The sequence below is a fragment of the Geotrypetes seraphini genome, chromosome 14, assembly GCF_902459505.1.
Source record: "Geotrypetes seraphini chromosome 14, aGeoSer1.1, whole genome shotgun sequence".
Classification (NCBI taxonomy): Eukaryota; Metazoa; Chordata; class Amphibia; order Gymnophiona; family Dermophiidae; genus Geotrypetes; species Geotrypetes seraphini.
In genome coordinates, this window is record NC_047097.1 from 63,577,952 (window position 1) to 63,604,496 (window position 26,545).

The following is a 26,545-nucleotide window of genomic DNA, read 5'->3' on the forward strand; positions in this document are numbered from 1 at the left end:
CACATCAATAGTGTGTAACTCATGGAAACTCTACTTAAAGTTAAATTAGACACGATAATGGATGAAGGGAATCTAAGGGATCCCTGTCAATATGGATTCACCAGAGGCAGGTCATGCCAATCCAATCTTATAAGCTTCTTCGATTGGTTGACAGGAAAGCTAGACTTGGGAGAGTCTCTGGACATAGTGTACTTGGATTTCAGTAAAGCTTTCGACAGTGTCCCACACCGTTGACTATTAAACAAGATGAAATCGATGGGTTTGGGTGAGAAACTAACTGCATGGGTCAGTGATTGGCTGAGTGGAAGACTTCAGAGGGTGGTGGTCAACGGCATCCTCTCTGAGACATCGGAGGTGACTAGCGGAGTGCCGCAGGGTTCAGTCCTGGGACCATCCCTTTTCAACATATTCATAGGGGACTTGACCCGGGGGCTTCAGGGTAAAGTAGCACTGTTCGCCGACGATGCCAAACTGTGTAACATAGTAAGTGAAAGCAACCTCCAGGATAGTATGACACAAGATCTGATCACGTTAGAAAACTGGTCCTCAACATGGCACTAGGCTTCAACGCTAAAAAATGTAAGGTCATGCATCTCGGCAGAGGAAATCCATGCAGAACATACTCCTTGAATGGAGAAACGCTAGCTAGGACTTCAGAGGAACGGAACTTGGGGGTAATCATCAGTGCAGACATGAAGGCTGCCAAACAAGTAGAGAAGGCCTCATCAAAGACAAGGCAAATGATGGGATGTATCAATAGAAGCTTCGTCAGCCGTAAACCTGAAGTCATAATGCCACTCTACAGAACCATGGTGAGACCCCATTTGGAATACTGTGTGCAATTCTGGAGACCACATTACCGGAAAGATGTGCTTCGAGCTGAGTCGGTCCAGAGGATGGCCACTAGGATGGTCGCGGGGCTCAAGGGTTTCTCATATGAAGAAAGACTGGGCAAACTGCAGCTCTATACCCTAGAGGAGCGCAGGGAAAGGGGTGACATGATTGAGACATTTAAGTACGTCACGGGTCGTGTTGAGGTGGAAAACGATATATTCTTTCCCAAGGGACCCTCGGTCACAAGGGGGCACCCGCTCAAACTCAGAGGAGGGAAATTTAGTGGTGACACCAGGAAGTATTTCTTCACAGAAAGGGTGGTAGATCACTGGAACAGACTTCCGGTGCAGGTGATCAAGGCCACCAGCGTGCTCGACTTTAAGAATAAATGGGACATCCACGTGGGATCCCTACGAGGGTCGAGTTAAGGAACTAGGTCATTAGCATTCAGACTTAATGGGGTGGGTCAATAGAGTGGGCAGACTTGATGGGCTGTAGCCCTTTTCTGCCATCATCTTTCTATGTTTCTATGTTTCCAGGCATACGGTGCAGCAAGATAGAAAGGACGGAGTCTGGAGTTGGCAGTAGAAGAGGAGAATACAGTTAAGAGAGATTTGCCTGACGAATGGAGTTTCCAGGAAGGAGTATAGGACCAATAAGAGGAATTTGAAGTACAGTGGTGCCTCGCATAACGGCCGCCTCGCACAGCGGACGCTGCGCACAACGAACTTTATGTCGTGATCCGTATAACGTACTTCGTTTCACACAACGAAGTCGCCCGAGCTGCATCCTTCCGGGGTTCCTGCGGGGTTGGATCGCAGCGGGGTTGGTCGAGGGTAGTCTCCTTCTCCTTACCTGCCCTGTCGCAGCACACAGCCGAACGGAAATCTTCCCGATGTCAGCGCTGACGTCGGAGGGAGGGCTTAAGCAAAGCCCTCCCTTCCTCCGACGTCAGCGCTGACATCAGGAAGACTTCCGGTCGGCTGTGTGCGGCTGCGGCAGGGCAGGTAGGAAGAAGGCAATGGCGAACGAAAGAGGGGGGAGGGGGCGGTCCGCCCCGAAGAATGTGCACAGCTGGTCAGGTCCCCCGATCGACCGACAACAGGCCCGGCCGACAAACCTCCCTGCCCTGTAGCCGCGAATCTAAATTACCTCTTACAGCAGCTTCAATAATCCAGCTGCTGTAAGAAGGTAATTTAGATTCGCGGCTACAGGACAGGGAGATTTGTCCGACCGGGCCTGTTCTGTTGTCGGTCGGGTGCAAAAGCGCCACAAAGGTGGAGGCAGGGAGGGAGGAAAGGTGGAGTGGAGAAGAAAAGACGCTTAAGGGGGGAGAAGGCCGCTGAAAGCACATGTTGGAGCAGGGGATGAGAGGGAGGGAGAGAAGGGGAAATATTGGACAAGGGCAGAAGGGATGCTAAATCATAGGGTGACAGGCAGAGAGAACAACAGGAAAAAGAGTGGAAGCAATCTTGAACCCTGAGGGTGAGGGCAGAGAGAGGTGGTGAGATGATTGATCATGGGGAGAGGGACAAAAGGGAATAGAGATGGGATAGGAAGATAGTGGAAGTAAAAGGACAGGGAGATGTATGTTTTTAGATGTATCTAAATAAAAATAATAACAAAAAATTTATCTTTTTTATGTCATCTTAGCATATTTTATGCTGCAGAACGAATTATTTTTTTTTACATGTATTCCTATGGGAAAACGCGTTTCACATAACGAACGTTTCACATAACAAACTTACTCCTGGAACCAATTAAGTTCGTTGTGTGAGGCACCACTGTATATTCAAAAGTTGATAGGGAGCCAATGAAGTGGCTTGAGAAGGGTGACATAAAGATAGCAGCAGTTGTGGAATATGAGGCATGCAGCAGAATTTTGAACAGAGTAAAGGGGATAGAGATGATTTAATGGAAGACTTATGAGAAACAGTTTGCAGTAATCTAGGCATGAGGTGATGAAAATGTGGATAAGGGTTTTGATACTGTGATCAGACAGGAAAGATTGGATTTTGGTAATATTATAGAAAAAGAAATGACAGGCTGTAGTAATCTGTTGGAGAAGGACGATGAGCCAAAAATGATTTGCGAGCTGACAAGATAGAGAAAATAAGTGTTATCCATACGAATAGAGAATACGGGAAGAGGAGTGGCGGATTTAGGAGGAAAGATAAGAAGCTCAGTCTTAGCAATGGTGAACAAGCAGACTGAGATTTGGGCCTAGATTCCTGTAGAAATGTCACATGTAGGGATGTAAATCTGTGAGTCATCCACAGAGAGGTGATCAGATCACCAAGGGAATAAGTGTAGATGGAAAAAAGAAGAGGTCCCAAGACAGAGCCCAGTAGTACACTGACCGATAGCGAGAGAGTGGAGGAGAAGGATCTACCAGAACGTGCACTAAAAGTATGATTGGAATAATGGAAAGAAACCCAAGAAATCATAGAGCTCTGAAACCCAAGTGAGAACAGAATGTTGACCAGTAGTTGGTGAACAACAGTGTCAAAATCAGCAGGGGGTTAAGAAGAATATAGGCCTTTGGATCTGCAGGTCATTATAGACTTTAGCAAGTCTAATTTAGGGTCTACATGCAAAACACCCCCAATATCTGTCCCTTACCATGCCCACTTTCTGGTAGGTGCCTTGGATAAGTGTGTGTCTGGGGAGAAAGGTCAAATTTGGCTGTAGGTGGCCTCTACTTATACACGAGCCACACCAGTTTTGGCCATTTTCAGTCTCAAAACTGCTCTCGAAATATACGTGAGATCAACTTATAGTTGAGTATATGTGGTAGTCTCAACTAGATTAGAAGTGGATAAGACAATTCCTTCTACAGTATGTGGAAACTGGTGTGCTTGTGTACCTAGCTAGTAGCATAGGGTTTTCCTCAAATGCATTATACCTTTGATGGTAAAATTACAATTATCTCACACCTTTCTCAGAAGTTCATAAGCGATATTCTGGTATAGTAGAAATGTTTCTTGTCCCTGGAGGGCTTGTAATCTAGGTTTGTTATTGAGGTAATAGAGAATTAAATGACATCCAGAATCCCCAAGATCTTTGGTGAAATCAGAAGATGGCTTCTCCAGTTATCAGTTCACTACTCATACCTTATAGTTACTGATATCCATCCAGGGACTTTAATTATTAATTATTTTATATACTGTCTTACTAATGTATAAAATTGAGTCACAATATAACACTTATCTAGTGAACCCTCTAAATGCTGTGAATAATTGTTTCCCCACCTTTATCAAGGCTGCTTTTACATCTTTGTTTCTCAGGCTATAAATCAGGGGGTTTATCATAGGGATTAAGACTGTATAAAACACTGAAACTATTTTGTCCTGGTCCATAGAATAACTTGAATTCGGCTGTAAATACGTGACAAAAAGAGTCCCATAGAAAATCAACACAGCCGTGAAGTGGGAAGCACAAGTGTTAAATGCTTTGCGTCTTCCTTCAGCAGAGCGAATCCTCAAGACGCTGGAGATGATATAGGTGTAAGATATTATGATGGCCGTAAAGGTGGCTATGGTATGGAACGCAGCTAAAAAAAACAGTATAATATCAATGACAGAGTGGTCTGAGCAAGAAAGAACCAAGATTGGAAGGATATCGCAGTAAAAGTGATTAATTACATTGGACCTACAATAGGACAATTGAAAAGTTAAAATTGGAAGTATTACAGGAGAGCAAAAGCCAATAATATAAACCGCACTCAACATCCGAATGCATAGACCCCTGGTCATAATGACTGGATAGAGCAATGGGTTACAGATTGCCACGTATCGATCATACGCCATCACTGCTAGCAGATACAACTCTATGGTAGCAAAACAGATAAAAAAATACATTTGAAGAGCACAACTAAGGACGGAGATATTTTGGTGCTCTGTCAAGAGGGTTTGTAAGGTTTTGGGGGTTATATCTGAAGAATAACAGATATCTACAATTGACAACTGAAAAAGGAAAAAATACATTGGAGTCTGCAGGCGCACATCCAGCCTAGTTACAAGAATGATACCAATATTAGCAAGCAGGGTAATAACATAGACCAGTAGGAACAGCACAAAGAGTGGAATCTGGAGCTTTGGATCACGAGTGAGTCCCAGGAGAATGAACACAGTCATTGACGTCTGGTTCCTGCTTTCCATTTAGTATTCTGAATGTGACTGTTGGTAAAAAAAAAAAAAAATTAAATTTCAACCAAGCTTATGTGTTAGAGAAAAATAAACAATATACACCAAAGTAAGGCAAACTTGATAGATGTGAATGATACCCAGATTTTCAAACTTTTCTAAAGATTAGCCAAACAGGAGGAAGAACAGACCTCAAATGCCCAAAACGTGACCTATCATTTGACCAATCAAAAACCTCCTTATCCTAACATAGGTGCCACTAATCTTACATTAGCTACAAAACAATAAAAGTTACTTAGTTTGTAAAGCTGTTGGGCAAATAGCCGGGACCGTAACAGTGATAATTCCCTCAACGGAGTATCCCCGTTTCACCTCAAAAGATAGGCCCAGTAGTTCCCCGTAGCTTTTAGGGAGCACTGCAAAGTTTCCTAACTGAAGCAGTATGCAACACACCCATCGCTTCACGTTTGGTGATCAGACAAGATTTTTCTTTTTTTTTTTTTTATTCATTTTTTTTACTTGAAATTTTATTGAGTTTTAGTGAAATACAAAAAGGAGAAAGGTGTACAAGGGTCATAAGAACAATCAAGGACAATCATATAAAGGCAATATCAAAGAAATCAGGGATTAATGATAATAGATAATATAATACAGTACGATGGTCAAGCATGTCCAATTATGTTACATAAAATGGGAAGGGAAAAGTGGTAGGACGAGAAGACAAAGGGGGTGAGGGAAAGAAATGTAAAAGAAGGAAGAGAAAAGAGTAAAAAAGGGAGGGGAGGAGAGGCTAAACGAAGGAAAGAAAGGGGAAGGAAAGGGTAGAAAAGAAGAAAGAAAATCCCTCAGAGGTCAAGGAAAGAAAGGAGAAGAAGGAGAGAAAGAGAAGAAGAGAAAGCTAAAAGAGAGAATCAAAGAAGGTTAAGATAGTCTATGAAGGCAGATTTTTCTATATCAGACACCTGTGGGCACTTGAGGTCCGTTCTTCCTCCCGCTCTGCTAATCTTTTGAAAATTTTGAATATCTGGGTGTCATTCACATCTATCAAGTTTGCCTTACTTTGGTGTATATCTTTTTGTCGATTTTGATTTTTTTTATGAAGGTTGTTTATGTATAGAGAAAAAGCAATACCATAAAATTGGCTTATTTTCATTTTTAGTACACAGATTTATAACAAAGCAGCTCATATAAACTTTTTCCTGATGCATAACACAGTTTTATATGGATGATTAATTATCCATTAAAGGTTAGCCTACTGTTAATATATAGCAGTATGTAAAGTTTATATGGACTAACCGGTGCTCTTTTAACACAGGTTCCAGTTTAATCATGGCCCACTGTGTTTATTGTTTATTGTTTATTCAGATTTTTGATTAAACGCTTTTTCGGAACTACAAAGCATTGAACAAGGTTTAAAATAAAATTTAAACAAATTACCAATTAAGACATATATTTATATAAAAATTACTAGACTGACGGCAATTACATACTGGGTAAATACGGACCTGAAGGCCCCTAAACACAAATAGGAAGGGGGGGAGAAATACAATTGATATAGAAAATGTGAGAAACATTTAAGGTAAACACAAAAGGAACTGGGAAAATGAATATAAAAAACAAGAATAGATTAATCTCTAATTTTCAGATAATCAATTAAAAGCATCTTTAAAAAGAAAGCACTTTAAATCATGGCCCACTGTGATAACTTCCCCCCTAAGTCTGGCATATTCATACATTTCAAAGAGATGATTTGCCTCTTTGCGGATGATACCAAAATCTGCAATAGAGTAGACACACCAGATGGTGTGAATAACATGAAGAAAGACCTGGCAAACTTGAAGAATGGTCTGAAATTTTGCAGCTAAAATTTAATGCTAAAAAATGCGGGACTTGAGTATGATGGTATTTGATGATCTTAAGGTGGCCAAACAAGTTGAAAAGGTGATGCCAAAAGCTGGAAGGATGCTAGGTTGAATAGGGAGAAGTATGGCCAGCAGGAAAAAGGAGGTATTGATGCCCCTGAATAAGACTTTGGTGAGAAGTCATTTAGAATATTGTGTACAATCCTGGATGCCGCACCTTCAAAAAGATATAAAAAGGATGGAGTCGGTTCAGAGAAGGGCTATTAAAATGGTGCGTGGTCTTCATTATAACGAATATGGGGAGAGACTTAAAGATCTCAATCTGTATACTTTGGAAGAAAGGCGGGTGAGGGGAGATATGATAGTGGCGTTTAAATAAAAAATTCCAAAAATGCCACTCACCTGCAGCGGGCTACCTCTCCTAGATCCAACATTAAGAACCAAACCAGGTGGAGAAAAAGCCTCAAAAACGATTATCACGCAACAATCTTTGATGATTTGCAGCTGGCGTTATTGTCATTGGCAAAAAACCTCGCACCTACAGCACAATGTTAAAAGATCTAAAGAGGGAAAAACTCACTACTGTGCACAGTAATAACTTTTCGTTTTAAATCATTTTTATAAATAGTTTAAGTTATAAAGATTCAAAATGCAAAAAAGGCTGAAAGAAGAGATGCTATGAAATTTTGTTTAATTGTCACTACGATAGTGTTCTTGAGAGACGTTTGAATACCTACATGATGTAAATGTGCATGAGTCGAGCCTCTTTCATTTGAAAGGAAGCTCTTGAATGAGAGGGTATAGGATGAAGTTAAGAGGTATGAGAACCCAGTGGATGTCCTGGATCACTTCCAAATATCCCTCCCATACTACGAATACTCTGGTCAGTGTTCACTTTCCCTTGCCCTCCATCAGAAGATCTCCAAGTGTTAATATAGTTCTCAACTTTTCCAGTTTCTTCAGGGCAGTCTATGAAAAGGAAAGGGGCTACTTTCAAAGGCGGTTTTGTACATAAACAACTTAATTTTTGTAATTTGCGCTAGCCAAATGATTTGAACAGCTAATGTTTTTTTGTAGGACATTAAGATAAAAACTGGTGCATTCCTATTGAGTCCTGAGGAAGCAGCTGAAGAGCAGTGAAACGTTGACACGTCTCACCGATTTGAATGGCTGACAAATGAGATACATTTTTTTATTTTGATTCATCACACATATAAGACTATAAAAATATCTCTAAATATATTAATCAATAGTGTGTGGTGAATAATTGAATTGTACTTTTTTTATTTGCTCACCACGATCCTGAGGCTTTTTCTTTCATTCAGGGTGGTTGATCAGCTTTGTTGTGGAGTGCAGTTTTTGTCTTTGTATTATATGAATCCCCTACTTCCTTATCATTAATTTAGTTTCCAAATTCACATTTTTTTATGTGTTATCCCACACTGCTTGTGCTTTTACTCTCTTATAATGTTGGTCTGTGTTTTTAAATGTAGAGTGAAAATGATTGTCTTTTAAAAATTTGGTTCCATGTGAAGTACCAGATTATAATATTTTTTTTTAAAATATAAATCTTTATTCATTTTGAAGCCAAAAATAAGTGCAACATTTTATACTTTAACAGCACTTAAAATCAATCAAAATTATATTCTATGACAAATACATATATCACCCCCCCTACTACATATCCAACAATTTGCACTCAAATTAAAAATATATCTTCCCACCCCCCTCTCACCCACCCACCCTGGACATGTATTATCAAAGGGCAAAATCAACAATCACTCCTTACAGAATTTTGTCAATGGCTCCCAAATATCCATAAACTTCCTATAATGTCCCTGTTGGATGGCCATCATACGTTCCATTTTAAAAGTGTGACACAGAGATTCCCGCCGAAAAGTATAACTTAATCGATCCCAGTTTTTCCAGTTCCTCAAAATAAGTTGTATGGCTACCCCTGTCATTATAAAGAGAAGTTTGTTATTCCGGGCAGATATTTGGCTTTTAGCCCTCATTAACGTACCAAATAGGATGGATAATATTTTTAATATGGAAACAGGAACTTGGGGAGATTTCTACTGGGTTGTGTTTTCCAGAGTCTCAGAACAACAAGTTTTAAAGGTTTTGTTGCGATTATCTCATAAATTGTATGTTTTAGACATTTGTCCTCCTGTTTTACTGCCATCAGTTCCATCTGAGATTTTATATTGGTTAACTAACTTTCCTCCCCTTTGATCAAACTGTGCTAGAGGTGCGAAGTAAGTGCTTTGACGCTCATATGAATTCTATGAGTGTCGGAGCACTGTCAGAGCCTTTAGCACTCTGGGCCGTGGTTTAGTAAAATTTTAAAAAAGTTTTTTTAAAAATTATTTATATTTTACTCATCCCACTATTCGCTAGGGATTACGGACATATGCAATGAAGAAAAAAAAATGAATGGATGAATAAATGATCAGCAAATCTTTTCTTTCTCCCACCAGGATTCTTCTCCCTGGCCTCCCACGCTTGTCTTTCAACTACTGTAATGAACAGAATTATACTTTTCTAAAATCTCTGCACGCATTTTCCAGAAAGTGCAATGGAAGCAGCCGTTATACAAATACATATGTGGGAAAAATTAACGGAGCGTACGCCTCAACGCTTATGAGTAAATGCCCTCATGTTGCTAGATTATAACATACTAGTCGTTAAGCCCGTTACATTAACGGGTGCTAGAATTTATGTCTGTATTTTTCTTTCTGTCTCTTTCCTCCCTCCATTTCCCTGTGTAGTGCTGTCTCTGCTTTCTTCCTCAGTCTCCACTCTCGAGCTGTAACATTACTGCTTAGCTTTTTCTCCCTGCAAGCATCTCTGCTCTCTTTCTCATCCCCAGTCTCTTTGCTATTTTTCTCTTCTTGCAGGGGTCTCTGCTCTCCTTTCTCTATATGTTCCTGATTCCTGCAAACTTCTGTTTTCTCTGTATGCTCTTGATCCTGTGTTTCCCTGTAGGTGTCTCTTCCTTTTTTTTTTTTTATTCCTTCTTCACGTATGGTTGATTTATTAAAAGTTTTTATATTTTTCCTATTTGTTGCATGCCTGTCTCCTTGGCCGCTGTATGTTTCTCTTTTTTTTCTTTCTGTGTTTGTTTGTGGTTTTTTGCTGATTGTCTACTTGGTCGCTGTCAGTCTGTCTGTCTCATTGGCTGCTGTATGTCTTTTTTGCAGTCTAACTCCTTGGCCACTGTATGTCTGTATGGTTTATTTTCCTGAATTTATCCTTGGGCATTGTATTTTTTATTTTTTTCTGTTTGTCTCATTGGCTGTTTGTATTTTTTTTTTTGCTGTCTCCTTGCCCACTGTCTCTCTGTCTGTCTCCTTGGCTGCTGTATGTCTGTTTGTCATTTTTTTCCCTGTGTCTCTCTCTCTCTCCTTGTCCTCTGTGTTTTGTTATTTTTTCAATCTGTCTCTTTAGCCCCCTGTCCTTCTGTGAGTGTCTGTGTGTCTCTCTCTCCTTGTACACTGTTGTTTTTTTGTTTTTTTCAATATCTCTTTAGCTCCTGATCCCCTCTCACTGACCCTTGCGCGACTGCATGTTATTCCAGCTGGGTTTCCATGGCAACCCTGCTCGCGGGTCTGTGAGTGTAGGGCCGTTTTGTCGGGTCTGGCGGCGCTGTGTAGCGGGGAGGCGGGGCCTCAGCACCGGCCGGGCGGCTCGCACCGCCGGCCCCCAGGAGCCCGAGGCCAGCGGCGGGGGAGGCAGGGACATGCCTGGTGTGCCATGGTGCAGGAGGAACGGAGATCAGCGGCTGGCTGCAGTCCTGCTTGTGGAGGCGATCGGCTGGTGACGTATAAGCGCGCATGCGCACTCCTTCGGCCACAGACCTACAGCGCACGGAACACGCAAATAAGAGTGCGCATGCGCGAGTTAGCCTTTTATTATATAGGATTGTATAAGTCTGTGTTCGCAATTACACATCTATGTCAACCATTTCACAACCATTGGTGCATAAGTTTTCCTAATTAAGGGACCTTTTTATTAAAAGTAGTTAACACCTAATGCACACATAACCCACCCAGGGGAAAACATATTACCGCAAAAAAATCTTTTGGCATTTTCCTATTTTTTGGGATGCAAACCGCATCATTTATTGTATAGTTATATACTCTTTGTAGGGTTGTGCCTTGAGTGGATAATGAGCGTGGAAGCATTTTCCAGGAAGTGCATCAGTATTAGTACATGCTAAGTGGATAACTTAGGGCTCCTTTTACGAAGCCGCGGTAGCGGTTTAATGCACATAAGAGCGTGCGCTACACTGCCGGTTGCGCTAGCCACTGCTGCCTCCTCTTGAGCAGGCAGCAGTTTTTTGGCTAGCGCGGGGCTTAGCTCTTGATTAAAAGTCACGTGCGATAAAGCTGCTAACGCGGCTTCGTAAAAGGAGCCCTTAGAGTTAATGTAGAAACACTTGGCACCTTCTAAATGACTATTTTAAGATAATCAGATACAATCACCCGAGGTCCATCTCTTCGTTTGTGCAAAGAAGAAATTCTCATCCATTCTGTATCACTCGCTAAGGCTTTTGTAGCACAGATATATGACTCCATATTTTTTAGCCTTTAACATTAACTGTTATGATATGAAGCATTCTTCACGCTGTGTTAGATCCCTCCTCATGTGACTCACACCGTTCTCAATGTTTCTCCTGTTGCAGATTTTGGTATCACCTACAAAAATTAATCGGATTCATCCCTGTTGAACACTACTGGTGAAGACTTTTTACTTGGTAGTAGCTCTATCTGCCACTATCACTTTCAGCCTTCCACTCAACCAACTCCTTATCTAGACAATCAGATTAGGACCTTTATTAAAGACACACAGTCTATTTATAAGTCTCTATGCAGAACCATAACTAGTGCAGTCCCTTGATAGAACTCTGCTCACACAGTCAAAGAAATTCATCATTCTGCTGAAAAGACCTACCTCTAGGAGAACCAACTTGTTCAAATCATCAGTAGATTTGTCTTTTGTGACTAAGAAAACGTGCAAGTATGATTCCATTCCCATGAACAAGCTTCTAATGATCTGGTGCCTGAATCCAATGAAAGAGTTTATAGTTTCTGCAGTGAGACCTGGGACGTGATTTATACAGATCGCCTTAATCAAGAAAATTAAATAAGGAAAACAAAATGTAAATAATTATATGCAATTGTATCTCTTCATATTCAATAATTGGACTAATTCCTTCAGGATGTATCTTCATTTACATCATGTTTTGGATTTAAGTTTGTTTGTATTCTTTCCAATGCAATGAAAAATTATGAACAAAATATGCATAAGGCAAATATGTCTTCCAAATATTTACGGAACTGAATTAAAATTTAGTATGGGTGAAAGTGCAGAAAAGACACATCTGAGTAGATATTCTGTGGTGCTTAATTGGGCAAGAGATGTTCCTGCCTGCTTAGACCTTGTTAAGTGGACTCTTCCTGGATATTCAATATCGCTTAATTACACAGGCCCTGATTCTATAAATGGTGCCTAAATCATAAGCATCAAGGAGCGTGGTATATAGTACATGTTAATTATGAGTTAGGTGTGGAGGCCAATGTAATTGATGTAGACTGTATTGATGTTGAAGAGTCAATAAATACATCCACAATATGAAATGGTGAAGAGGACTATTTCATATTGTGGTTGTTTTTATTGACTCTTCAACATCAATTAAGTCTACATCAGTTACATCGGCCTCCACAGTTTTTTTGCTTCAGATTTCTATTTCTTTTTTTTTTTAATTGTCTTTATTAGCAACTGCAAAGGGACATACAACCAGGATCAAAGTAAGCATAAAAACAGTAGCAGCTGGTCCCAATATTTAGGCCAAGAAAATCTTGGCAGAAATAGGGGGTGTCTAAGGTTTTGACACCTACCGGCACCTGAGTCCAATTTAGATACTGCTAGGTGCCGTTTTATAAGAGCACCTAACTCATAATTAATCAAGAGGTTGACCCGTAGAAATCTACATATGAAACAGAAATCTGTTTTTCTGCCTGCTCAGATTTCTGTTTCATATGTAGATTTCTACAGGTCAACTTTTTGATTAATTATGAATTAGGTGCTCTTATAGAACGGCACCTAGCAGTATCTAAATTGGACTCAGGTGCCGGTAGGTGTCAAAACCTTAGACACCCCCTATTTCTGCCAAGATTTTCTTGGCCTAAATATTGGGATCAGTTGCTACTTATTACATATCATTTCTATAGCAATGCCAGACTCATTCATTTAAGAGGCAGACCTTGCTAGACGGAGCTCATAATCTAATCAAACAAAAAAGGACAATCAGAGTAGAGAATTACAGAGGGAGTGACTCTTTGGTTCCTCTTAAGTAAATATTATGACATCGCTTATGCTATTCCTATTTGGTACTTCTTAAGTAAATATTATGACATCGCTTATGCTATCCCTACAAACTTTTAATGTAATTCTTGATAACTTGATGTAATCTGCCTTGAACCGCAAGGCATTGGCGGAATAGAAATCACTAATGTAATGTAATGTAAAATAGACATGGGTATTTTCCACGTAGGTCAGAGTTAGGAGTTAAAAGCAGCCTTGGAAAAGTGGATTTTAGCCTGGATTTGAATATTGCCAGAGATGGAATTTGACATACTGACTCAGGTAGTCTGTTCCAGGCAAACGGTGCAGCAAGATTGAAGGGACAGAGTCTGGAGTTGGCAGTAGAGGAGAAGGGTATAGTTATGAGAAACTTCCCTAATGAATGGAGTTTCCGGGAAGGAGTATAGGACCAATAAGAGGAGTTTGAATTATATGCAGAAGTTGATAGGGAGCCAATGGAGTGACTTGAGAAGGGTGACATAAGCATAGCAACAGTTGTGGAATATGAGGCGTGCAGCAGAATTTTGAACAGAATGAAAGGAAGAAAGATGATTTAGTGGAAGACCTATGAGAAGCGGGTTGCAGGAATCTATGCAAGAGGTGATGAGAGTGTGGAGAAGGGTTCTGGTAGTGCGCTCACACAGGAAAGATTGGATCTGGCAATATTATACAGAAAGAAATGACAGGTTTTAATAATCTGTTGGATTTGTGCAGCGAAGGACAGAGATGAGTCAAAGATGATTCTGAGATTGCAAGCTGACAAGACAGAGAGGATAAGTGTTAACAAAATGTCTAGAGAATGGGGAAAGAGGAGAGGTGGTTTTAGGAGGAAAGGTAAGAAGCTCAGTCTTAGCCATGTTAGTTTTAAATGGCGGTGAGACATCGAGGTAGCAATGCTGAACAAGCAGACTGAGACTCGGACCTTGATTCCTGTAGAAATGTCAGGTGTAGAGATGTAAATCTGTGAGTCATCAGCGCAGAAGTGATCAGATCACCAAAGGGAATAAATGTAGTTAGAAAAAAGATGATGTCTCAAGACAGAGCCCTGGGATACATCGACAGATAGCGAGATAGCGGAGGAGGAGAATTTGCCAGAATGTACACTAAAAGTATGATGGGAATGATTTAAAGAAAACCAAGAAATAATAAAACCCTGAAACCCAAGTGAGAGCAGAATGTTGATGAGTAGGCGGTGAGCAGCTGTGTCAAAAGCAGCAGAGAGATCAAGAAGAACGAGGATAGAATAGAGGTCTTTGGATCTGGTCATCGTAGACTTTAGCAAGTCCAATTTAGGGCCTACATGCATAACACGCCCATGATCCACCCATGATCTACCCCTAACCATGCCCACTTTCTGGTAAATGCCTTGAATATGTGCCTTTCTGAAATTCGTAGGTGCTTACCAAGTTAAATATCTATGACTCAATTAATTTTAATTTTTCCCAATAATGAGCTCATTATTGCTCATTATCAGACCTAGTTAAGTTTTTAAAATAAGGTAAGCACCTACTGTTGACCAGCTAGGCATGTCAATCTAGGCGCCCAACTTCAGGTGCCATTTATAGAATCTAGGCCACAGTGCCACAGAATATATTTTCTGACCTGCGTGACACTATTATGGTTAGGCACCAAAGAAAAGCCAAAAAAGGACGCTCTACGATGAGCACAGGAAATCCAATACACAAAAGAAGTTGCAGAGCAAAGAAGTCACAAGCCAAGTTCAGGATTGGCCAAAGCAATCTTTATTCATGACAGCCACTATAGACTCGACCCTGACAATGTTTCGGCCAATGCAGGCCTTTGTTAAGAATCCAATCTGTATAACTCTTCTAATCAAACATTAGTTGAGAGATGGAGATATGAAGCATACTCAGTCCCTGTAGATCTTCTGTTCAAAGACATTAACGTGCCTTATCTATTTCTGCAATGGTAGTACTTTTTTTTATCAGTTCTCAAGAGTGATTCAGATCAAAGTGCTTCCACTCTGAGCATTATGAATTTATTTGCTCCATCAGTAATGCGACACATCATGTCCCTGAAGATTGCTGTAATACTGCCATGCAGCAGTTACAACTCCACGAGATGGGTTTGCCTCTTTCCCCAGACTTATTTCTCCCCGGCTCAGTCTTGGCAGCTATTATTATTCCAAATTTTTCCAACCGAATTAAAAAAGTGGAAAATCACTGGACTAAGTGTACTACCCTCTATGGAGACTGCCCCAACTTTTTAGCAGCCCCTTGTTTACCTTGAAACATTGTTACCTAAAGGTGATGGAAAATTATGAGGATCAACTCTGCGGGTTCATTTCATAATGTGACCAAAAATTATTAACTGACAATGTGGCTGGTAAGCTTAAAGAAAAGTGAATAACAAAGTGATCAGACTGAGATATCGAGGCTACAAAGAAATTAGAAAGGGTGAATAGGCAGCTGGAATAGGTCATTAAAAGACTGACGTATATATCCAGTTTGATAGATGGGGGTAGGGTTACCAGGCGTCCGGATTTCTTCAGACATGCCTTCCTTTTGAGGACCTGTCCGGGGGTCCAGATGACATTTCAAACCCCAGCACTTTGTCGGGTTTTGAAAAGCTTTCAACGTCGGGATGGCATCCGCGAACACATGGATGCGACACGGTGATGTCATGCGCATCCACGCAACATCATCGCGTTACATCTACGCATGCGCAGATGCTGTCCCAACACATAAATAGGTTAAGGGGCGGGGCGTGATGCAGGAGGGACTGGGCGGGCCTGGGGGTGTGGCCATGGTTCCGGATTTTCCTTCAGAAAATATGGTAACCCTAGGTGGGGGATGTAGCCCACAGAGTGATACCCAATTCATTTGATCTGAACATATCCACTTGGAGCTTTGTCTAAGTGTAAAGGCCAAATGGTAGTCATAGAAACTTGGGAATTTAACTCCTTCCTAACGCTTATCACACTAACTTTTTTAGGCTAATTTGGGGGGGTTTGTTATTCCATAAAAATCCTTAAACTAAACTAAGCCTTAGGTTTATATACCGCATCTTCTCCACTACCGACTGTTACATTGGCTCCCGGTGGAGGCATGAGTACTATTCAAATTCTCTTGCATCTGTTTTAAGCTGGTTTGGGGATTTGCCCCAACAAGGATAACTAGGAATTCCAATCTAAACTAATCTAATCCTTAGGTTTGTATACCGCATCATCTCCACATTCGTAGAGCTCGACGCAGTTTACAGTAGGAGAAATAGGAAGGAACTACAACAGAGGGTTAGAGGTAGAAGTGTGAAGAAAATTTAGAGGACTTGGGATGCCAAGATATAAGAGTTTCCTTGATTCCTAAGTTGGAGGGAGACTTACATTTTTTGAGAAAAGCCAGGTTTTCAGATGTTTGCGGAAAACTTGGAGAGAGCTCAAGTTCCGAAGAGGGGAAGTAAGGTTGTTCCAGAGCTCAGTGATTTTGAAGTGGAGGGAGGTCCCTAGCTTTCCTGTGTGGGAAATGCCTTTTAGCGAGGGGAAGGATAGTTTTAATTTGTGGGAGGATCTGGTGGTATTAGGGTTTGAGGAATTCCAAGAAAGAGGGATAAAGGGAGGGAGGATACCATATAGGATTTTGAAAGTTAAACAGGCGCATTTATAGTGGACCCTGGCGATTATCGGAAGCCAGTGGAGCTTGGCCAGGAGCGGGGAGACATGGTCAAATTTACTTTTAGCGAAGATGAGCTTATCCAAAAATTACTGGCTGCAGATACGAGACTTTTTTGGATAGGACTCTTGCATTTCAAGCAAGTAAGCAGCAGTCCTGGTGGGGTAATTGTATTGGAGGAGTCATGTTGTCTTATGGGGCATTTCAAAAAGTAATTAAGTCAGCGTGGTTTGATAAATTCATTTCCTAAATGTGGATGTTACTGTTAACAAAATTTTACATTGAACATATTTAAGAAACTTCTTGTATTTTAATTATTTGTATTGTATTTCGCTGATTGTCCAGCCTTCTTTTGTGCAAACCACCTAGAAATTGTTTGACTATGGCGGTATAGAAGAATAAAGTTATGTTATGTTATGTTGTTTGAATTTTATGATATGTTGGCCTGTCCAAAAGAATAGACAACATACTGAGCATATAATTGGTCACCAGCAGAATCATCATTTTAATCATATCCAGCTTACCCCACCATGATAGTTTAAGAGGTGACCAAAGTGAGGTCAGTTTTGTTATAGTGTCATATAAACATGTAGTGTTATATTCCATTGTTTCTTCAACTGTCAGTTCTAGTCCTTTTGTGTGTCTGACTAGCTAGTAGTGGAGTGGCATAATCAAAACATACTTCTAAGTCTGATTCGGACATATGGTGCTAAAACACCCAAAGTCAGCAATGGATAAATGTCCAGTCTTGAAAAATACATCTACATTTTTTTCTTCCAAAAATCATCTATCTGGATGTCCAGGTGGTTGATCGTCCAGACCACAAGAATGTCTATCTTTATACCACATTCTGAACCAAAAATTTGTCCAAGTCTCAAATGTCCAGAACGAGATCTTTTGGATGTGGGAGGGACCAGCATTGTGATGAACTGGTCACCCAGATATGACAACAGAGCAGGGGGACACCTTACAGGGCACCGCTGTGAACTTTACACAGAAGAACCTCGAACCCTTTCGCCTTCCCCCCACTCAAAGGCACACAACGCAAGAAAATGTTTGACAACCTTCTAGCAACACAAGCAGCAAAAATCAACCATTCCATCTCCAATCTTATGACAATATCAGACAACCTCAAAACATTCAGAAAAGAAATCAAAACCCTGCTTTTCAAAAAATTCATCCAAATATTTTAACCCCTCCTCTTTTACCTCCAGAAGATTCACCTACCTTCAGATAACCTTCCCCCGAATTACCCACCTTAACACCTTCCAATTAAACAAATACCATCAATAGATTGTAACCTACCCTCTCTAACTGCATTCCATATGTATTTTTCATACAGTTCTTCACTGTCAGTTTAATTTCCATCCTATAAGTTCACATAGAATTTTTCTTTTTTCAGCCATCTTTATTTTCTCTTCTTTATTAATTTCCAGGTACTTTAGTTAGATTGTGAGCCTTCGGGACAGTAAGGGAATTTTTTAAGTACCTTCTTACTTCTCATTTATAATCTTAATGTATATTTTCTTCAAACCGCTTAGAACCTAAAGGATATAGCGGTATATAAGAAATAAATTACATTACATTACATTTACAAAAAAGGTATCAGATAAAGATCTCACCAGAAGTCCCTTATAGGTTATGGTGAGCCCCCCAAAACCCACTATACCCACCTGTCTGCAACCCCAATAGCCCTTATGGCTTCAGGTGGTACCTACTGTATATGGCAGTAGAGTAGAGTTTTGGAGGTTTTTGATGGGCTCACACTTTCCACCATGATTGTAGTGGTTAGAGTGGCTTATGGACCTGAGTTCTTTTCTCCTTGGTTTATTAGCCCATCCCCCAGGCTACTTAAGACGCTTCTGTGCGGCTTTACTAGGCTTTCCTATACCAGGTGCTGATATTCTGGAGGCAAGTATGTAAGTTTTTATTCTGAATTTTGAGGGGGGGGGTGAAGAGGTCAGTGAACACGAGGGAGTGTGTGTGGGTTTTTGTCTCTGCAGTGGTTATCTGGTCACTTTCTATACTTTTTTGCACTTATACCCGTCTTTACATTGTCTAACTCACAACGTATAACTTTCGTCCAAGAAGTCTCATAAAACATTCGATTATCCCTGCAGAATGACTAAGTCTAGGTTGTCCCACATCGCACCCAAATACCCCCCTTACCACTCCTCCAGAAATGCCCCTTTCAGCTCTGGGTGCACAGCAGGATTCAGATGCCTAAGAAGTTCCTCAATATGATGAGAAATTCGGTTTGATTATCGGCAACTGGACGACCTGTCTTTCAGATCACTCAAGTGCTGACTTGAACAGGTTTTTAGATGTGTTTAAGTTTTGATTATGAGTCCCATAGAGTTGTACCTTTGATGGAGGAATTGAATTTTTCTCACACCATTCTTAGAAGTTCAAGGTAAGTGACATTCTGGTACAGTAGGCATGTTTCTTTTCCCTGGAGGGCTTGTAATCTAGGTTTGTTTCTCAGGTATTGTCACGGATCATCGGTGAAATCTGAACAAGGCTTCTCCGGTTATCAGCACACTACTCTCACCTTTGAGTTACTGATATCCATCCAGTGACATTAAGTATTAATTAATTATTTAATATACTGCTTTTAACCGATGTATAAAATTGGGTCACAATATAACATTTACCTAGTGAACCCTTTAAATGCTGTGAATAATTGTTTCCCCACCTTTATCAAGGCTGCTTTTACATCTTTGTTTCTCAGGCTATAAATCAGGGGGTTTATCATGGGGATTAAGACTGTGTAAAACACTGAAACTATTTTGTCCTGGTCCATAGAATAACTTGAATTCGGCTGTAAATACGTGACAAAAACAGTCCCATAGAAAATCAACACAGCCGTGAAGTGGGAAGCACAAGTGTTAAATGCTTTGCGTCTTCCTTCAGCAGAGCGAATCTTCAAGATGTTGGAGATGATATAGGTGTAAGATATTAGGACGGCCATAAAGGTAGTTATAGTGTTGAACCCAGCAAATAAAAACACTATAATATCATTGACAAAGGTGTCTGAGCAAGAAAGGACCAAGATTGGAAGGACATCACAGAAAAAGTGATTAATTACATTGGACCTACAATAGGACAGCCGAAAAGTTAAAATTGCAAGCATTAGAGGAGAGCAAAAGCCAATAATATAAACCGCACTCAACATCCGAATGCACAGACCCCTGGTCATAATGACTGGATAGAGCAACGGATTACAGATTGCCACGTATCGATCATACGCCATCACTGCCAGCAGATACAACTCTATGGTAGCAAAACAGAGAAAAAAATACATTTGAAGAGCGCAACCAAGGATGGAGATAGTTTTGTGCTCTGTCAAGAGGGTTTGTAAGGTTTTGGGGGTAATATCTGAAGAATAACAGATATCTACAATTGACAAGTGGAAGAGGAAAAAATACATTGGAGTCTGCAGGCGCACATCCAGTCTAGTTACAAGAATGATACCGATATTAGCCAGGAGGGTGATAACATAGACCAGTAGGAACAGCACAAAGAGTAGAATCTGGAGCTTTGGATCACGAGTGAGTCCCAGGAGAATGAACACAGTCACTGATGTCTGGTTCCAGCCTTCCATTTATTATTCTGAATGTGTCTGATGGGACAGAAAAAAAATCAAATTTTAATTAAGCTTAAAAAAACAGTATCATAAAGTTGGCTTATTTTTATTTTCAGTACACAGATTTATAACAAAGCAGTTCATATAAAATTTTTGCTGATACATAAAAGAGTTATATATGGACGATTAATTCATAAAAACTTAGAAACATGATGGCCCATCCAGTCTGCCTATCCGCAGTAACCATTATCTCATTCTCTCACTAAGAGATCCCACGTACCTATCCCACACTTTCTTGAATTCAGACATAATCTCTGTCTCCACCACCTCTTCCGGGAGTCCGTTCCATGCATCTACCACCCTTTCAGTAAAAAAATATTTCCTTAGATTACTCCTGAGCCTATCCGCTCTTAACTTCATCCTATGCCCTCTCATTTCAGAGATTCCTTTCAAATGAAAAACAATTGACTCGTGCGGATTTACTTCATATAGGTATTTGTACGTCTCTCAAGAACACTATCGTAGTGACAAAAATCCAAAATTTCAAAAAATGTCACTCTCCAGCAGTGGGTTACCACAATAAGATCAAACATTAAGATATAAAACAGGTGGAGAAAAAGCCTCAAAACCTTATATCACACAGCAATCTTTGATGATTTTCAGCTGGTGTTCTTATTGTCATCGACAAAAAACTCACACCCTTGTAACAATGTTTAAAGATCTACAGGCGGAATAACCCACTACTGTGCACAGTAATCAAAAAAAAATTTCAAAACGTTATAATACTTTTTACTATTGTTTTAAACATTTTAATCATTTTTATAATTAGTTTTACAAAAGTTTTCAAGCTACAATCTACAAAACTTTAAAGTTTTTTGCCGATGACAATAATAACGCCAGCTGAAAATCATTAAAGATTGCTGCGTGATATAAGGTTTTGAGGCTTTTTCTCCACCTGTTTTATATCTTAATGTTTGATCTTATTGTGGTAACCCACTGCTGGTGAGTGACATTTTTTGAAATTTTGGATTTATACATCTCTATCATATCTCCCCTCTCCCACCTTTCCTCCAAAGAATAGAGATTGAAATCTTTAAGTCTATCCCCATAAGCCTTATGATGAAGACCACACACCATTTTAGTAGCCTTCCTCTGAACCGAACCCATCCTTTTTATATCTCTTTGAAGGTGCTGCCTCCAGAATTGTATAGTCTAAATGAGGTCTCCAAAGTCTTATACAGGGGCATCAATATCTCCTTTTTCCTACTGGCCATACCTCTCCTTTACATCCTAGCATTCTTCTAACTTTCGCCACCACCTTTTCAACCTGTTTGGCTACCTAAACCCTCTAGGTAGACTGCACTGGGTCTGAATCATTCAGACTCAGCAAACCTCCTCGCTCCTCCGGCGCCTTTATACACTGTGGCTGCCATATGATGCTATACATCTATATATATATATATATATGCCCACTTCCCTCCGGCTCCCCCCCCTACACCCTGCCATGGCCTACATACCACAGGCCCTGGCCATGTCGGCCGCAGCGAAGTCGGAGTCGCATCCGCCTCCTCTGAGTGCCGGATTGAAAGAGCGACTTTCTTTCCACCCTCCGCTATCCTTTCTATGCTTCCTGACCTGCCCTACCTTGATTGGCCCTCCTCATGGCTCCTCCCCTCTCCTAGCCTTCTCTGCCCCTGCCTAACCCTTCTTCCTACCCCCCCTCGCAACGGCTTCGGCCGATTTGGCCGTGCTCCTCCCTAGATGGGATAGGAGCTTGTTTTCATCCTAGCATCCTTCTAGCTTTCGCCACCACCTTTTCAACCTGTTTGGCTACCTAAAGATCATTACATACAATCACACCCAAATTCCGCTTATGTTAACTCCATAAACTATACCGTTCCCTCGGGTTTTTGCAGCCCAAATACACGACCTTGCATTTCTTAGCGTTAAATTTTAGCTGCCAAATTTCAAATGATTCTTCAAGCTTCGTCATGTCTTTCTTCATGTTATTCACATTATCCTGGGTGTCTACTCTAATTGCATATTTTGAGATCATCCGCAAAGAGGCCCTTCAGCAATATCGTTTATAAAAATGTTAAAAAGAACAGGCCCAAGAGCAGAACCTTGAGGCACACCACTAGTGACATCCCTTTCCTCAGAGCGATCTCCATTGATCACTACCCTCTGTCATCTTCCACTCAACCAATTTTTGACTCAGCCCGTCACTTTTGGACCCATTCCAAGAGCACTTAGTTGAAGCTATCAGTGTAGCCTACTATTAATATACAGCAGTATATAAAGTTTATAGGACAAAAGTTCATTCATCATTAATACAGTAGGTGAGGTTTTGGAAACTCTAGAGGCTCAATTTTCTATGCTCAGATCTCCACTTTTCAGCATGTGTGTTTCTAATTTCACTTTTGGAATTTAAAAAAATCTTTTTTTTTTTTTTTGGAATCTTTATTGATTTTCCATTACGAACAAAAAGTGCAACACACTATTCATATCAGTAACAATAACAAATAAGCACTTAAATTCAGTCAGTAGCATTGCAACAATATAAGCTCTCCCCCACCCCACAATTACATCAAAGAATCACATTAAAGATATATCCCTCCCCTCCCTCCCCCACTCCCCCCCGGATGTGTTTGAAATATACCAACAAAAAGAAGGATAGAAAAACTAAAAACTGATAAATCGCCGTGCCCGGACGGAATCCACCCATGGGTTCTGAAAGAACTAAAGGAGGAAATAGCGGAACTACTACAGCAAGTTTGCAATCTATCCCTGAAAACAGGTATGATCCCGGAGGACTGGAAGATAGCCAATGTTACGCCCATCTTTAAAAAGGGATCAAGAGGTGACCCGGAGAACTACAGACTGGTAAGTCTGACCTCGATTCCGGGAAAAATGGCGGAAGCACTGATAAAGGACAGCATCGATGAGCATCTAGAAAGAAATAAACTTCTGATAACAGACAACATGGCTTCTGCAAGGGAAGATCATGCCTAACGAACTTATTGCACTTCTTCAAAGGAATTAACAAGCGGATGGACAAAGGGGACCCCATAGACATCGTATACTTAGATTTCCAGAAAGCCTTTGACAAGGTACCCCACGAATGCCTACTTCGGAAACTAAAGAACCATGGGGTGGAAGGAGACGTACATAGATGGATCAGGAATTGGTTGGCGGGTAGGAAGCAGAGGGTAGGAGTGAAGGGCCACTACTCGAACTGGAGGAGGGTCACGAGTGGTGTTCCGCAGGGGGCAGTGCTAGGACCGTTACTATTCAATGTATTTATAAATGATCTAGAAACAGGAACGAAGTGCGAAATAATAAAATTCGCAGACAACACCAAACTATTTAGAGGACTGTGAAGATTTACAAAGGGACCTGAACAATCTAGGGGAGTGGGCGACGAGATGGCAGATGAAGTTTAATGTAGAGAAATGTAAAGTCTTGCATGTAGGACACAGAAACCTGAAGTACAGCTTTACGATGGGAGGGCTGTTATTGGGTGAGAGTACCCAAGAAAGGGACTTGGGGGCAATGGTGAACGAGAAAATGAAGCTGTTGACGCAGTGCGTAGTGGCCGCTAAGAAGGCAAATAGAATGCTAGGTATAATCAAGAAAGGTATTACAACCAGAACGAAAGAAGTTATCCTGCCGTTGTATCGGGTGATGGTGCGCCCGCATCTGGAGTACTGCGTCCAATATTGGTCACCGTACCTTAAAAAGGATATGGCAATACTCAAGAGAGTTCAGAAGAGAGCGACACGTTTGTTAAAAGATATGGAAACCTTTCATACACTGAAAGATTGGAGAAACTGGGGCTCTTTTCCCTGGAGAAGCAGAGACTTAGGGGGGATATGATTGAGATCTATAAGATCATGAAGAGCATAGAGAAAATGGAGAGTGATAGATTCCTCAAACTCTCGAATACTACAAAAACGAGAGGGCATTTGGAAAAGTTGAAAGGAGACAGATTCAAAACCAATGCTAGGAAGTTCTTCTTCACCCAATGGATGGTGGACACCTGGATTGTGCTTCCAGAGGGCGTGATAGGACAGAGTACGGTACTAGGGTTCAAGAAAGGATTGGACAATTTTCTGAAGGAAAAGGGGATAGAGGGGTATAGATAAAGGATTGCTACACAGGTCCTGGACCTGTTGGTCCACCGCGTGAGCGGACTGCTGAGTACTATGGACCCCCAGTCTGACCCAGCAGAGGCACTGCTTAAGTTCTTATGTTCTTAAAAGAACTATAACAATTGTACAAAAGACGTCAATGGACCCCAAACTAAATTAAATATCTTAAAATGCCCTAGTATGTCGGCATTCGTTTTCTCATACCTATAGCTTAAACATAAGCTCGCCCACCAAAAAGAAAAATTAAGTCGATCAACAATTTTTCCAATTATGAGTTATCATCTGCATGGCTATCCCATTCATAATCAGAAAAGGCCAGCATTATCTTTCTTATAAAAAAAACACGGGTTGGCAACAGGTGATGTTTGTGGGTAGATCCGGCAGTGCACTGTGGGGTGCACACGAATTGTGGATATACCCGGGTGAACCTCCCAATCATTGATAGGAGGTTCCCACAGACTGATTAGCCACCCTGTATGAACAATTCTAACTTTCTACAAAAGTGTAAGCCCAGGGTTCTGTGTGCAAATTTAGAGATACGGGAGCAGGTCTTTTGCATTCGTGTTTCCAAATTCACACATTTTTTTGTGTCATTATCCCAAACTGTTTTCAGCTTTTCTATATTGCTTCTACCCTCTTATTCATTCCAGCGGTACTTTAACTAATTTGCTATGTTGGCCTGTATTTTGAAATGTAAAGTGAAAATGATTGGTTTTTTAAAAATTTGGTTGCACTCCCATGCCAGCCCAGTTCCACCCATTCCCGTCCTGTTACGCACACGTCATGCCCCAGCCTCATCCCTAACAACCAACCCCCCCCCCCCCCCTCCAGCCAGTTCTTATCAGTTGGGAGCAATGGATGCCCCTTCCCGACGCGATCTGCTTTTCAAGACCCGGACAAAGTGCTGGTTTTAAAAAGCCATCCGGAAGCCTGGACATGCCCTCTAAAAACCCTACCCTGATAGAACTCTACTCACCCAGTCAAAGAAATTCATCATTCAACTGAAAAGACCTACCTCTAGCAAAACCAACTTGGTAAAATCATCAGTAGATTTTAGATGATTTGTTTGCTAAATTGGTTTCTGTTTGCATGTTGGTTTATCTGCTCCAAATCTTCGTAAAATGTTCCATAAAAATACAGTAAATCTAGATGTGTCTTTTGTGACTAAGAAAACATGCATGTATGATCACCTTCCCATGAACAAGCTTCTAATGATCTGGTGCCTGAATCCAATGAAAGAGTTTATAGTTTCCGCAGTGAGACCTGGGTCGTGATTTTTACAGATTGCCTTAATCAAGAGAATTAAATAAGGAAAACAAACTGAAAATAATTATATGTAATTGTATTTCATCATATTCACTAATTAGACTAATTCCTTCAAGACGTATCTTCATTTACTTCATGGTTTGGATTTAAGTTTGTTTGTATTCTTTCCAATGAAATGAAAAATTATGAGCAAAATATGCATAAGGGAAATATCTCTTCCAAATATGTACAGAATTGAATTAAAATTTAGTATTGGTGAAAGTGCAGAAGGACACATCTAGGTAGATATTCTGTGGTGATTACATTACATTACATTAGTGATTTCTATTCCGCTTGTGCCTTGCGGTTCTAAGCGGATTACAAATTAGTAGTCTGGATATTTCCAGGAGCATTACAATACAAAGAATCATGTATATAGCAGGTTACAATTGATAGTCTGGACATTTCCAAGAGAATTACAAAACAAAGAGTAAGTATATAATAGGTTACTGTGATGAATAATAGTACATTCGGGATACAGTAGTGAGTTATACAATGTTGAAGGAAGCCGTTTTCTGGTTACAGACGGTGATTTCTTGTATCGATTTCTGACTATGTAGTGGGGAAAAGGTATGATGAATTGACTTGGTGTTGCTGTGGTGGTGGTATTCATGAGAGTATATTCTAGTGCTATAGTGAGGTTAGAATGATGGGAAGTGTATTT

At 40.6% G+C, this 26,545-nt stretch overlaps 2 protein-coding genes across 2 annotated transcripts; both read right to left on the bottom strand.

Annotated features, from left to right (window-relative positions):
• Positions 1–4,040: 4,040 nt before the first annotated feature.
• LOC117348151 (olfactory receptor 1019-like) lies at positions 4,041–4,994 on the bottom strand. The gene has a single exon (XM_033919853.1). It carries the CDS (start codon positions 4,992–4,994, stop codon positions 4,041–4,043), a length of 954 nt encoding a protein of 317 aa, XP_033775744.1.
• On the bottom strand, positions 4,995–21,438 carry LOC117348153 (olfactory receptor 1019-like). Its single transcript, XM_033919854.1, has 5 exons — positions 21,423–21,438; positions 19,535–20,436; positions 15,666–15,743; positions 11,798–11,971; positions 4,995–5,012 (listed from the first exon to the last, which is right to left on the bottom strand). The coding sequence occupies exons 1-5, from the start codon at positions 21,436–21,438 to the stop codon at positions 4,995–4,997; spliced, it is 1,188 nt and encodes a 395-aa protein (XP_033775745.1).
• Between the last annotated feature and the right edge of the window lie 5,107 nt (positions 21,439–26,545).

What these genes read in the sequence shown, in the direction of transcription:
- LOC117348153 (XM_033919854.1), bottom strand. An exon ending in TAAAAGCAGCCTTGATAAAG is followed by an intron (nt 15,744 to 19,534) that starts GTGGGGAAACAA and finishes ACCCCCGGACAG; the next exon opens with GTCCTCAAAAGGAAGGCATG. An exon ending in CTATCAAACTGGATATATAC is followed by an intron (nt 11,972 to 15,665) that starts GTCAGTCTTTTA and finishes TTCTTGATTAAG; the next exon opens with GCGATCTGTATAAATCACGT.
- LOC117348151 (XM_033919853.1), bottom strand. Translation starts at nt 4,994, where the DNA reads ATGGAAAGCAGGAACCAGACGTCAATGACTGTGTTCATTCTCCTGGGA.